The 13,680-nt window shown below is 45.7% G+C and overlaps 1 protein-coding gene across 3 annotated transcripts in view; it reads left to right on the top strand.

Moving 5' to 3' along the window:
* ADAMTS10 (ADAM metallopeptidase with thrombospondin type 1 motif 10) overlaps positions 1–13,680 on the top strand; it is a 256,117-nt gene that overhangs the window by 124,840 nt on the left and 117,597 nt on the right. For all 3 annotated transcript variants that reach the window (XM_029610937.1, XM_029610936.1, XM_029610935.1), the window contains exon 10: positions 12,414–12,560. In XM_029610937.1, the coding sequence (XP_029466797.1) occupies positions 12,414–12,560 (147 nt within the window). The remainder of the gene's footprint in view (positions 1–12,413; positions 12,561–13,680) is intronic.

Below are 13,680 nucleotides of genomic sequence, written 5' to 3'. Positions count from 1 at the left end.
CATGCCCAGAGCCTGGGATTACTTACAAGTTCTGGGTTCCATGGCCTCCACCGTGGACTTGGTCCCATGGGCCTTTGCACATATGAGACCTCTACAATCAGCCTTACTATCCCGCTGGGATCTGCTTTCCGAGCAGTTTCAGCTACCGCTTCTGCTCATGGACTCTGCTCGATCCAGTCTCTTCTGGTGGCTCACCCCAGACAAAATTCGGCATGGAGTGGACCTGGAGGTCCCCTCTTGAATGGTAGTAACCACGGATGCCAGCCTCTCCAGTTGGAAAGCAGTTTGTCAGGACCGTTCAGTTCAAGGCCTTTGGACACTGACGGAATCCTCGTGGTTCATCAGTTGGTTGGAGACCAGGGTCATCTGACTGGCTCTCCAGGCTGTCCTCCCGCTGGTGTAGGGAAGACAAGTGAGGATCCTGTCAGACAATGCCACAACAGTGGCCCTCAACAATCGCCAGGGGGGCACCAAGAGCAGAGCGGTGGCCCTAGAAGCCCGGGAGTTGTTCAGCTGGGCAGAACTGCATCTCGAGCCGATAGCAGCCTCTCATATTGTGGGCTTGGACAATGTTCAGGTGGACTTTCTCAGTCATCACCAGCTGGATCCCGTAGAGTGGGAGCTTTCAGACCGTGCCTTTCGCCTCATATGCAGCAGGTGGAACCAGCCATGCATGGACTTGATGGCGACCTTTCGCAATGCCAAGGCCCTGTGATTTTTCAGTTGACGTCAGGAGCCAGGAGCAGAAGGAGTGGACGCTTTGGTCCTCCCTTGGCCGTTGGACCTTCTGCTTTATGTGTTTCCTCCATAGCCATTGATTGGCAAGGTGTTGCGCTGAGTAGAGGCACACCAAGGACACATGATTCTCGTGGCTCCGGAATGGCCGAGGCGTCCGTGGTTTGTGGATCTGGTCAACCTAGGGGTGGACAGTCCCTTACGGTTTCCAATCCTGCTGGACCTCCTCCGCCAAGGGCCCATTTGTTTGGAAGGGGCGGATCACTTCTGTCTCGCGGCCTGGCTTTTGTGAGGCAGCGTCTAAGAAGTAAAGGTTATTTGGAGGTGGTGATTACTACTCTCTTGCAGTTCCAGAAAACCTCTACTTCCCTCTGGCTATGTCAGGATTTGGGATGTTTTTGAGTCCTGGTGTTGAACCACGGGGTGGTCACGACCCGTGCCTCCGTGGGTGATGTCTTGGCCTTTTTGCAGGATGGTGTCTTGAAAGGGTTATCCTTTCATTCCCTCCGAGTTCAGATAGCAGCTCTAGGTTCCCTTCGGGGGATTGTGCGAGGCGTTCGTTTGGCATCTCATCTGGACGTGGTTCACTTCCTTCGGGGGTAAAATATTTACGTCTTCCCGTTCGGAATCCTTGTCCTTCCTGGAGCCTCAATCTGGTTTTGAGGGCCATGTGTGCATCTCCATTCAAGCCTTTAAAGCATATGGCGTTAAAGGATCTCACTTTGAAGGTAGTCTTTCTGGTGGCTGTTTCCTCGGCTTGGCGGATGTCGGAGCTTCAGACTCTCTCTTGTCGTGAACCCTTATTGAGGATTATGGATTTGGGAGTGTCCTTGAGAATGGTTCCCTCTTTCCTGCCTAAGGTGGTGACATCTTTCCATTTGAATCAGTCTGTGGAGCTCCCTTCCCAGTTTTGGATCCTCCACCCCCCAGTCAAGGGAATTGTGGAAGTTGGATGTGCAGGCATTGTTACAGTACTTGGAGGTTACAAACAGTTTCTGCCTGTCTGATCATCTTTTCGTGCTGTGGAGTGGTCCGAGGCGAGGGCAAAAGGCATCAAGGTCCTCTATTGCTCGGTGGTTGAAGGAGGCCATTACATCACAAAAAGTCGGCCAGTGCCGGTCGGGCTTCATGCCCTCTCTGCCCGCTCGCAGGCAGCCTCTTGGGCTGAGTGTCAGGAAATCTGTAGGGCGGCTACTTGGAAGTCCTTGCATACATTTGCCAAGCATTACCGTCTTGATGTCCAGGCCCCAGAAGCAGGGGGTTTTGGTGACAGGGTGCTTCGCGTGGGACTTTCAGGAGCCTACCCTCTGTAGGAAAGCTTTGGTACATCCCAGCTGTCTGGACTGATCTGGGTATGTACAGAGAAAGGAAAATTGGTTCTTACCTGCTAATTTTCGTTCCTGTAGTACACTGGATCAGTCCAGATTCCTACCCAGGTTGGGTTAGGGGAGTTGGAGAATCCGCTCGTTCAGTGTTTGGCTTCAGGTTCTGGTCCCGCACAGACGTGTTGTGCAGGTAACAGTTCTCAATCAGTTTCCAAGTTTCTTCTTCCCTCTGCTCTTCGGGGGGAAATTTGTACATAGTATGAGTTGTATTCCTTTCATCTGGCTTGGGTAGAGTTCAATACTGACAGACTGCAGGTGGCACCTCAACTTAAGGGCAGTGTCAGTCAAAAACTTTTCTGTCTCCATCTGCTGGAGGGGTGGCAAAACCCAGCTGCCTCGACTAATCTGGTGTACTACAGGACCGAAAAATATTTATTTATTTATTTATTTTTATAGAAACTTTTTTATGCTGATATTAGTGGTTACATCATATCGGTTTACATTGAACTGCAGGTAGAAAGTACATAGAAAAGGGAAGGGGGGGGGGGGGGGGGGGGGCGGGACTGCAATTAAACCAGAAGTAAAGGGAAAGAAAAGGAGAGAGGAACTGGAGAATTTAACTGGCGAGAAACATGTTAACTTAAAGAATGTAACAATTAATGTAACAATTAATGACTTAGAAGCAGTAATGAAGCGATGGGATTAATGCGCATGGGTATGCTTGTTTGAAGAGCCAGGTCTTTAGCTTTTTCTTGAATTTGATGGAGCAAGGCTCGAGACTGAGGTCCGTAGGTAGTGAGTTCCAATGGATGGGGCCTGCAATGGAAAGAGCTCGATCCATGGAGGAGGTGAGGTGTGCATTTTTAAGGGATGGGATGTGGAGAGTACTTTTCAGGGTTGCTCTGGTGGGACGGTTGGAGGGGATGAAACGGAGAGGCTCGTCAAGCCAGTTGGAGTTGGGATTGTAGATGGATTTGTGAATGATGGTAAGGGTTTTGTAGAGGATGCATGAGGGTATTGGGAGCCAATGGAGATCTTTAAGGATGGGGGTTATGTGGTCGGATTTGCGAATATTAGTAAGGATTCTAGCAACAGCGTTCTGCAGCATTTGTAGCGGTTTTATGGTAGAGTAGGGGAGGCCTAGAAAAAGGGAGTTGCAGTAGTCCATTTTAGTTGAGTGTCGCCTGTATGACGGAGCGGAAATCATGGGTGTGGAGTAAGGGTTTGAGTTTTTACATGATATTGAGCTTATAGAAGCCTTCCTTTAGGATGGTGTTGATGTGTGTTTTTCAGGTTTAGTTGCTGGTCAATCAGAACACCAAGATCTCGTATTAAGGGCTGTGAGGAGATAGTACTGTGTGCTGGGTAGCTAAAGAGGGAGGGCTTGGGAATTTGTTGGTTGGATAGAAAGAGAAGTTCAGTCTTAGTAGTATTAAGGGTGAGGTGGAGATTTGTGAGAAGGGTGTTTATGGAAGTGAGACATTTCTCCCAGAATTTTAGTGAATCGGAGATGGATTCTTGAATTGGTAGGATGATTTGAACATCGTCTGAGTAGATGTAAAATTTGAGGCCAAGGTCGGATAGGAGCTGACAGAGGGGAGTGAGGTATATATTAACTAGGGTGGAGGAGAGGGAGGAGCCTTGAGGCACACCTTGGAAGAGGCAGAAATGTGTGGATTCGGAGTTACCTATTTTGGCAGAGAATTGTCTATTGGCCACGTAGGATTTAAACCAAAGGAGGGCTGAGCCTGAAATGCCAATGTCAGATAGGTGAGAGAGGAGGAGGTTGTGGCTTATTGTGTCAAATGCTGATGAGATGTCGAGGAGGGCAAGAATGTAGCAGTGACCTTGATCCTAGGACTTTGAGGAGGGAGTCAGTGAAGGTGAGTAAGAGGGTTTCCGTGTTGAAGTGTTATGAAAACCAAATTGAGATGGGTGAAGAATGTTGTTGCTGACTAGGTAATCCATGAGTTGGGAGTTGACCACCTTTTCCATGATTTTAGCGATAAAAGGGAGGTTAGCTATGGGATGGTAATTGGCTGGGTCATTGGGGTCACGTGACGGTTTTTTGAGGAGGGGTTTGACAACAGCATGCTTAAGGGTGTCTGGGACTGTGCCAGAAGAGAGGGAGCAGTTGATGATGTCTGCTAGGGGTTTGGCGATGGTATTAGAAATGGTTAGCAGTGCTTTGGTGGGGATGGTGTCCGTAGGGTGGGATGCTGGTTTGATCTTTTTAAGAATAGATTCAATTACCTTGGACAAGGTAAGGTTGAGGGAGTCAAGGTTAGCCTTGGCGATGAGTGGGGGGGGGGGGGGGGGATGGGATGGGAAATGATGGGGAATCTGAGGAGGATGTTCGCTATTTTATTGTGGAAAAGGTAGGCGAGCTCTTCACTTTTAATACTGGTTTCGTCATCAGAGATGGAGGGTGGGGATGACTTAGTGAGCTCTGCCACATAGGAGAATAGAGCTTTGGGGTTGTACTTATATTCATGTATTTTGGAGGCATAGTAGTCGCATTTGGTCCTAAGTGTGGTGAGTCTGTAGGAGTGCAGAGTGGATTTGTAAATTTATTTATTTATTTATTTAATATTTTATATATACCGAGGTTCTGGTAACAATGTTACTAATCCCTTCGGTTTACAAGTAACTTTGGGATGACATAACATATGTGTGTCTTACAGAGAACAAGGAAGTGAAAAACTGGGATATAATTAAGTTACATAACACTTAAGAGAAACAACATTTTAAATGGAACATTTAAAATGAACATTTAAAATGTTGAACATTTAAAATGTTGAAACATTTTAAACATTTTTAAATGGAGGCTTGTTGCGGGGAGGGGGTCTTTTCGCCAGGTTCTCTCTCTCCGTCTGAGGGTGTTTTTCATTCTTTTTAATTCAGGGGTGTACCAGGGTTTCTTATTTTTTTGTGCTGGGTGTAGGTCTCAGCTAGTGAGTGGACATAGTTCATGTGCGATGTCGAGGGTGAGGTTGTTCCATGTTGTGAGTGCTGTTTCAGGAATGGAGCAATCTAGTTTGGTAAGGGAGTTGGAGAAAGTGGAGATAAGATCCTCGGTAGGGCAGGATTTTCTAAAGATGATGGTGTTGCTATGAGAGGGATTGAGAGAGATGGGGGCATTGATAGGGAGGAGGGCGTTGATAAGGGAGTGGTCTGACCAGGGTACCGGTGTGCATGAGGGAGTATGTGGTGAGTGGATGCAGGAGTTAATGAAAATGAGGTCAAGGATGTGCCCGGCTTTATGCATGGGAGAGGAGATGAGCTGTCTAAAGCCGATGGCATGGAGTGAGTTAAGAAAGGTTTCACAGGAAGAGGAAAGGGGGGTAGAGTCTTCATGGAGATTGAAGTCTCCTAGTATGATGGCTGGGATTTCAATGTTAATGTTGTCAGAGATGAATTCTATAAGAGGAGATGGGTTGTGTTCTAGGAGGCTGGGGGGGGGGGGGGGGGGAGGGAGGGGAGGAGTGTAAATGAGGCAGATTTGAAGTTCAGGGGATTTGAACAGGCCAATTTCAATTCCAGGTGGGATGTCAACATTCAGAGAGAAAAGTTTGAGGTGCTTTTTAACTGCTAGGAAGAGGCCTTCACCTCTTTTTTTTGGGTCTAGGGATGGGGAATATATTGTAAGCGAGAGTAGAGAGTTGATTAATGAGGACAATGTCAGAATCCTTGAGCCAGGTTTTTGTGACAGCGCAAATTTCAGGCTTGCAGTCAAGCAGTAGATCGTTGAGGATAGGGGTTTTTTTGGAGAGGGATTGGGCATTGAAAAGAACTATGGAGAGAGTTGTGAGTCCTAGGAGATGTGTCAAGAGGGGAGATCAGGATGGGGAGGAGGGATTTGCGCTGTGCTGGTAGGTTGGTAAAAGGGGGGAAGGAGAGTCTATGGGAAGGGTAGTGAATGCGAGGGATGGGGTAGGTTGTCATGTTAGGGTCCGTGAGGGGGGACATGGCTAACGGCTGGGGGCAGAGATTGGTGTACAGAGTAATAGAGAGTGTAATATTGGTAGGAATACAGTTTGCAATAGTTAGCTGAATTACAATAGGAGGGCGAAAAACAGTAATACAATAGTAGAGCTGTGTTTCACTGAGCAATACTTCAAGGTGGTTGTCGTCAGTAGTGCATGCACGTGTATAGGCACACTCTGTGAGGCTGTTAAAGGGCGAGCGGGTAGTTAGTGTCGGTGTCTAGCCAGAGCAGATGAGAGAGAGTTCCAGGGGTTGGAGGTGCTCAGCTTAAAGGCTATCGAGGGCTGAGATAGTAAGGCTGGGAGTGTGCTCAGAGGAAGCACTTAGGTGCCCGGCGCACAACGCCTAGGGTCGCGGCCTTACTTTTAAGGCGAAGGTAGGTCGCCTCTATGATGTCACCGGCGGGGTGGTCCTTGGGAGGAGGGAGGCGCGGCCTGGCTTGGGCTCATTGCGGCGGCTCCCAGTGTCGACGGCGTGAAAATTAGCAGGTAAGAACCAATTTTCCTTTCCGCAGATGAATATAGACCTCAGATTTTTTTTCCCTAACACAAGGTCAACCGAACAAATTGATCTAGTACTGGTTCCCCCCATTGCTTGCATAGATTTGTAGTTCTGATTTTCTAAGGGAAATCAATGGCAACATCAGAACTACAAAGCCCATGCATGAAGTGGATTGGTCTGTTTGGTTGACCTGGGGTGAAATGGCAACTATCCCCATTAGATATATCTACTTCCATTACACTGATATTCTGCAATATTGTTCCCATGGACAGTGTCTGCTGTGAGAAGTTTAGAAGCAAATGAAAAAAGTAATATGTGTTCCTTGGTCTCTGAGTGCCACTAAATGAAAGCTAAAAATCTATACACCTCCAAAATATACTTCCGAGACACTGTGCGATATCAACAATATTCCAAACTCAAATATAAAGTGTCCGTATATTTTTACTCGATAATATATTGAATACTTAGGGAAAAAAAGCTCTCCTGTGTTGCTATATACTATTTATAATAACAAAACTTATAAATGACAATTTTTAAAGGGGGAAGTGGAATGTTTCATACATTTTTCAGGCATTACTGGCTTGTAATGCCTTTAAACTGGTTTAATCATAAACTTTCCACCTCTGACCTTATTTGATTTTTTTAAAGTTTATAGAGTGCGCTGTAAAATCTCTGGGAGATTGATTACTGTGGTTGCATGTCTAAATTGTAATGATAATACCGACTTATGTAAGAAACCATTTTTAAAAGTCCACCCGACAAGGCGTTGTTTCTGACCGTGTCTCGGTCTTTCTTCAGGGGATGTCAACCACCAGCGAGAGTCTTCAGTAACCCGTCTTCAGATAAGTAATTCCGACTATTCATTAAGTCCACTGACATCCCCTGAAGAAAGACCGAGACACGGTCAGAAACAAGGCCTTGTCGGGTGGACTTTTAAAAATGGTTTCTTACATAAGTCGGTATTATCATTACAATTTAGACATGCAACCACAGTAATCAATCTCCCAGAGATTTTACAGCGCACTCTATAAACTTTAAAAAAATTAAATAAGGTCGGAGGTGGATAGTTTATGATTAAACCAGTTTAAAGGCATTACAAGCCAGTAATGCCTGAAAAATTTATGAAACATTCCACTTCCCCCTTTAAAAATTGTCGTTTATAAGTTTTGTTATTATAAATAGTATATAGCAACACAGGAGAGCTTTTTTTCCCTAAGTATTCAATATATTATCGAGTAAAAATATATGGACACTTTATATTTGAGTTTGGAATATTACTGAATGAAAGCTGGCATTTGATTGGCTGATTAAGCCATTTCCCAGTGCCATACTGATGCTGTCATGATCATTAAAAATCCTAGTGTGATGATACAAGTCCAGAGTTGCCCAGTCTTTGACTTCAGATCTCATGGTTCGCCTGAGGTGTGCTGTAATGGCGGTGAGAATGTCATGACTTGTGTGAAGGTGTGCAGAGGGTCACCAGTAATAGTTCTCAATGTACAATTTCTCCACTACTACTACTACTACTACTACTACTACTACTGCTGCTACTATTACTACTACTACAATACTAGTACTACTACTACTACTTCTACTACTACTACTATTACTACTACTAAACATTTCCATAGCATTAGTTGACGTACACAGCACAGTACAAAAAAACATAAAAGAGACAGTCCCTGCTCAGTAGAGCTTACAATCTACTCAAGACAAGCATACAGAGAAAAATAGACTTTAAGAATTTTATTTATTAAGGCAATAGTAAAAAATTAAATTAGGCTGTAAACAGGAAAATCAGAGGTTAAGGTTTATAGGCAGTCTCAAAAAGATGGGTTTTAAATCAGGCAAGATAGAGAGAGCATGATGTACCAGCTGGATGGAAAGCAAGGAGTCAGGAATTAGCAATGTTGGAGAAGGGTGTAGATAAAGAGTGACTTGCCTGATGTGCGGAGAGCATGAGAAGGGGTGCAGAGAGAGATAAAACAGTAGTGAGGAGCTGCAGAGTGAAGGCTCTTGCAGGTGAGTAAGAGGAGCTTGATCTGTATGTGGGCTCAGATATGGAGTCAATTTAGTGTCTTGAGAAGAGGCTTTATATGGGTGTAGAGTCTTTGGTGAAAGATAAGTTGCACAGCTGAATTTTGGATAGACTGCAATGGAGAGAGATAGCTCAGTGGGAGATTTGTGAGGAGTAAGTTGCAGTAGTCTACACAGGAGGGGATGAGACAGTGGCCGTGTGTTCAGAAAGGAAGGGGTGGATTTTGCTGATGATATAGAGAAAGTAATGGCACATTTTAGCAGTGTTTTGGATCTGTGTAGAGAAGGAGAGGAGAGTTGAAGATGACAATCTGAGGGGATTGGAAGGATTACAGTGTTATCCACAGAAATAGGGAGAGGATGACAAGGGGAAGTGGTTTGTGGAGAAAGTTGAGGAGCTCTGTCTTGGCCATGTTGAGTTTTTAAGGTGGTGGTCAGACATCCAGCCAGCAATGTCAAACAAGCAGGCTGAGATCTGGGATTGGATTCCTAATTGAATTTCTGGAGCAGAGAGGTAAATCTGGTAATCATCAGCATGCAGATGTGAGAGGAAATCAGAGCACCAAGGGAATTAGTGTACAGAAAGAAAAGAAGAGGGCGCACCAGTTAATAACAGGATAGCAGCAGAGGAAGATCCAGCGGAGCAAATGCTAAAAGTGCTATGGGAGAGGTAAGAGAAGCAAGACAAGACAGAGTCCCGAAATCCAAGTGAGGACAGAGTATCAAGGTGGTGATCAGCAATGTCAAAAGCAGCAGATAAGTCTCGCAGGATAAATACCGAGTAAAGGCCTTTAGTTTTAGCCAAAAACAGGTCATTGGAGATTTTGGCAAGAGCTATTTCTGTGGAATGAAGAGGGCAAAAATCTAGACAGGCAGCGGCAGTGAGCACGCAGCACGCTCATGTAGCTTGGAAGCAAAAGGAAGGAGGGAATTGGGACGCCAGTTGGCAGAAGAGTGAGGATTTTTTGAGAAGTGGTGTGAATACAGCCAGTGGCAAACCTAGATATTTGGCACCCCTCGAAGGTTCACTCCTCCATCCCCCCCACCCCCCCCCCAAGTAATCTCCGGTTCCCCTCTCCCTCACACAGGCTCTGTCTCGCACAAACACACCACTTCTCACAGGCTCCCTCTGTCCCTTGCACACACTCTCACACACCCCTGCACCCAAACTCCCTCCATTTCTCTCTTACACATACACACATCTTTACACAGTCTCCCTCTCTCACACACACAAACCCACACCCTCACTCCCATGCACACACACACACACACGCACACACATTCCTAGTCTCTTACCTATATACACACACACGCACCTGCACTCCCATACACACATACAGACTCCCAATCACTTATTCATATATACACACACTCCCATACACACACATACGATCTCTTACTCACACACACACACACTCCCATACACACACACACACACACACATTCCTAGTCTCTTACTTATATACACACACACGCACCTGTAGTCCCATACACACATACAGACTCCCAATCACTTATTCATATATATACACACACACACACTCCTAGTCTCTTACTTATATACACACACACACGCACCTGCACTCCCATACACACATTCAGACTCCCAATCTCTTATTCATATACACACACACACACTCCCATACACACACACACACACACTCACTCCCATACACATACAAACACACACACACACACTCCTAGTCTCTTACTTATATACACACACACGCACCTGCACTCCCATACACACATTCAGACTCCCAATCTCTTATTCATATACACACACTCCCATTCATACACACACACACACTCCTAGTCTCTTACTTATATACACACACACACGCACCTGCACTCCCATACACACATTCAGACTCCCAATCTCTTATTCATATATACACACACTCCCATACACACACATACGATCTTACTCACTGACACACACACACACACACTCCCATACACACACACACACACACACTCCTAGTCTCTTACTTATATACACACACACGCACCTGCACTCCCATACACACATTCAGACTCCCAATCTCTTATTCATATACACACACTCCCATTCATACACACACACACACTCCTAGTCTCTTACTTATATACACACACACACGCACCTGCACTCCCATACACACATTCAGACTCCCAATCTCTTATTCATATATACACACACTCCCATACACACACATACGATCTTACTCACTGACACACACACACACACACTCCTAGTCTCTTACTTATATACACACACACGCACCTGCACTCCCATACACACATTCAGACTCCCAATCTCTTATTCATATACACACACTCCCATTCATACACACACACACACTCCTAGTCTCTTACTTATATACACACACACACGCACCTGCACTCCCATACACACATTCAGACTCCCAATCTCTTATTCATATATACACACACTCCCATACACACACATACGATCTTACTCACTGACACACACACACACTCCCATACACACACACACACACACACACTCCTAGTCTCTTACTTATATACACACACACGCACCTGCACTCCCATACACACATTCAGACTCCCAATCTCTTATTCATATACACACACACTCCCATTCATACACATATGATCTCTTACTCACACACACACACACTCCCATACACACACATACTATCTCTTACACACACACACCACACACACCTTCCTCTCTCAATCACATAGGCTCACGACGGTCGTTCTGATCCTATCTCTCTTCAGCTGTTATTGGGCCTCTCTCTTCCCTGTCGTCTTTTTTTTTTTTTGTTTAAACCGTTTATTGGATATTGTATCAACATACAAGCCATCAAGAGAACATACAGCTGTGTCTCCAGGAGACTATCACAATATCCTTTTTACACTTAACTCCCCTACCCCCCTCCCCCTCCCCCCACGCAGTCATTACATCATAAAACAAATCAAAGTCAGTAGAAACGATATTATATAACGGGTATCGTATAGAAACTAATGAGATGCTCCCCACCGCCCCTCCAGGACAAATGTGTAAGGAAACCCCCTATACACCATAATAGGTGCCCCAGGTTACCTGGCTACCCACTCAGCAATACTATGCATATATCCTGAACATACCCCATGAGTACTGTGGCATCCCTCGGGATTTAAGACCTTTGTGGATGGTCACGAAGCCAACATTCCAGAGGCAACCACACCTTTTCATACGTAAGAAGCCTGTCCCTGCGGACAGCCGAAATCTTTTCCATGGATTTGATATGGAGCAATTTGGTCAGCACGAGACTCCTAGGGGGGATAGCCGATTTTTTTCCACCACTGCGCCACTGCCATACGTGCTGCAATAGCCAGATAGCGGAATAGCCTTCTCAATGAATTATTAGAGTCAACCTGACCCAGGCCTAATAACCAAAACTCTGGGGATTTAGGGGGATCACCTCCTAACCACTCCCCCGCAAGGCCAAATATTTGTTCCCAAAACACACTGACTCGTGGACAGGTCCACCACATGTGAAGAAACGTACCCCCTGTGGAGGTACATCTCCATCTTCCCTGTCTTCTGATGCAGGTGGGATGGGCTCCGCTCGCGGCTGCCAGATATCAGCACTGCCAGTGGCCTTGGGTCAGAGTGTCTGGATGGTGACCCTCCTCCTGGCTGTCACCCGGGGTGGATCCCCCCTTAGTATGCAGGAACAGTAGCAATGGAAAGTGATAGATTGAGAGTATGACAGATGGAAGGGAACTGTATTCTCTCTTTGTTATGCCTCTGGTGGAGGAGCGAGTCACAGGCTTATTACCATCAGACATTTTGCTCTTCTGACCTCTTTTCAGATTTGGCATGAACCACGACGGGGTTGGAAATGGCTGCGGCTCCCGTGGGCAAGAAACAGCCAAGCTCATGGCTGCTCACATCACCATGAAAACCAACCCATTTGTCTGGTCAGCTTGCAGCAGGGACTATATCACCAGCTTCCTGGAGTAAGACTTCCTGTGATGTACCTTGTTTATATTCTGATTTATCAGATTACGACTATAGATTCGCTTCTTGACTTGTGAGAGTGGTGCTTGTGTGTGCACTGAAATGCATGAAGATACTTGTGCACTCATTAACATTCACCTTCCATGTCCTGTTCAGGTTAGGCCTGAGGCCAGTTTTTCCCAAACACTCTCTGCCTGACACTCGAGAAAGTCTGCTTTAAAGCAAATCCAGAAATATACAAATTAGCCCATTTCTTAGAGCACTTGTTGTCAAACATGGTCCTCGAGACCAGGAAGGATGTCTCCCATGAATACTCATGAAATCTATTATAAGAACCAGGCTAATTTGTGTGTTTTGGATATCCTCAGAAACTAAACCTGTTAGAGGTTCTTGAAGAATAGAAGAGAAAATCTCTTTCTTAGACCAAACGTATTGTAAATAGAGCTCCTGAATATTGACAGGAGATATTCCTGGCTGAGGGTCTCCAGGATTTTGTGTCAGTACCAAGGCTAGTCGCCCTTGTGATGCAGGAGGCGGAACATTTTACTGTAGTTAAGGAAGGATTTAGGACTGGCTGTCAAAGAAGGGCCATGAGACATGTAATCTAAACATCTCAATCCAAAGCACATGTGCCTCTGGAGGTGACCTTCCTCTTGCAAGCCAACATAGGGATGCGCACTACTAGTGCATGCTGGGAACTTCCATCCAGGTCAAAAGCATCTCCATTTCATATTGTCACAACCCTCAGGAACATTATTAGCCTGTAATTTCCATGGCAAACACGGCTCGCTAGTGAAAGGTCTTGTCCTCTTTGCCCCCTTCTCTTCCCCATCCATGCGATGTGCCTCAGTCGAAGGGACTTGCACGGTTTTTGTTAGCTGTTGTCTGCACTCAGCCCGAGGCTTATGGGACTGACGATGGAGGAGAAGACCCGAGAAGGAAAAAACTCCTTCAAAACAATTTGGAGAAAGGGCAAGATTGGGTGAAGGAATGGCAAAAGGGGTGGAAAAAAGAGAAGATAGGGAGATATATTTTGTGCACAGACTGCTTCCAAATCAGAAGTCGGCATGTTACAGAGAGAAAATTGGAGCACTTGGTGTTTTCTACATTCACCACCTC

This window comes from Rhinatrema bivittatum, chromosome 8, assembly GCF_901001135.1.
Source record: "Rhinatrema bivittatum chromosome 8, aRhiBiv1.1, whole genome shotgun sequence".
Lineage (NCBI taxonomy): Eukaryota > Metazoa > Chordata > Amphibia > Gymnophiona > Rhinatrematidae > Rhinatrema > Rhinatrema bivittatum.
The sequence above is the reverse complement of the archived record's forward strand: the minus strand, read 5'-3'. Positions and strand labels throughout refer to the sequence as shown.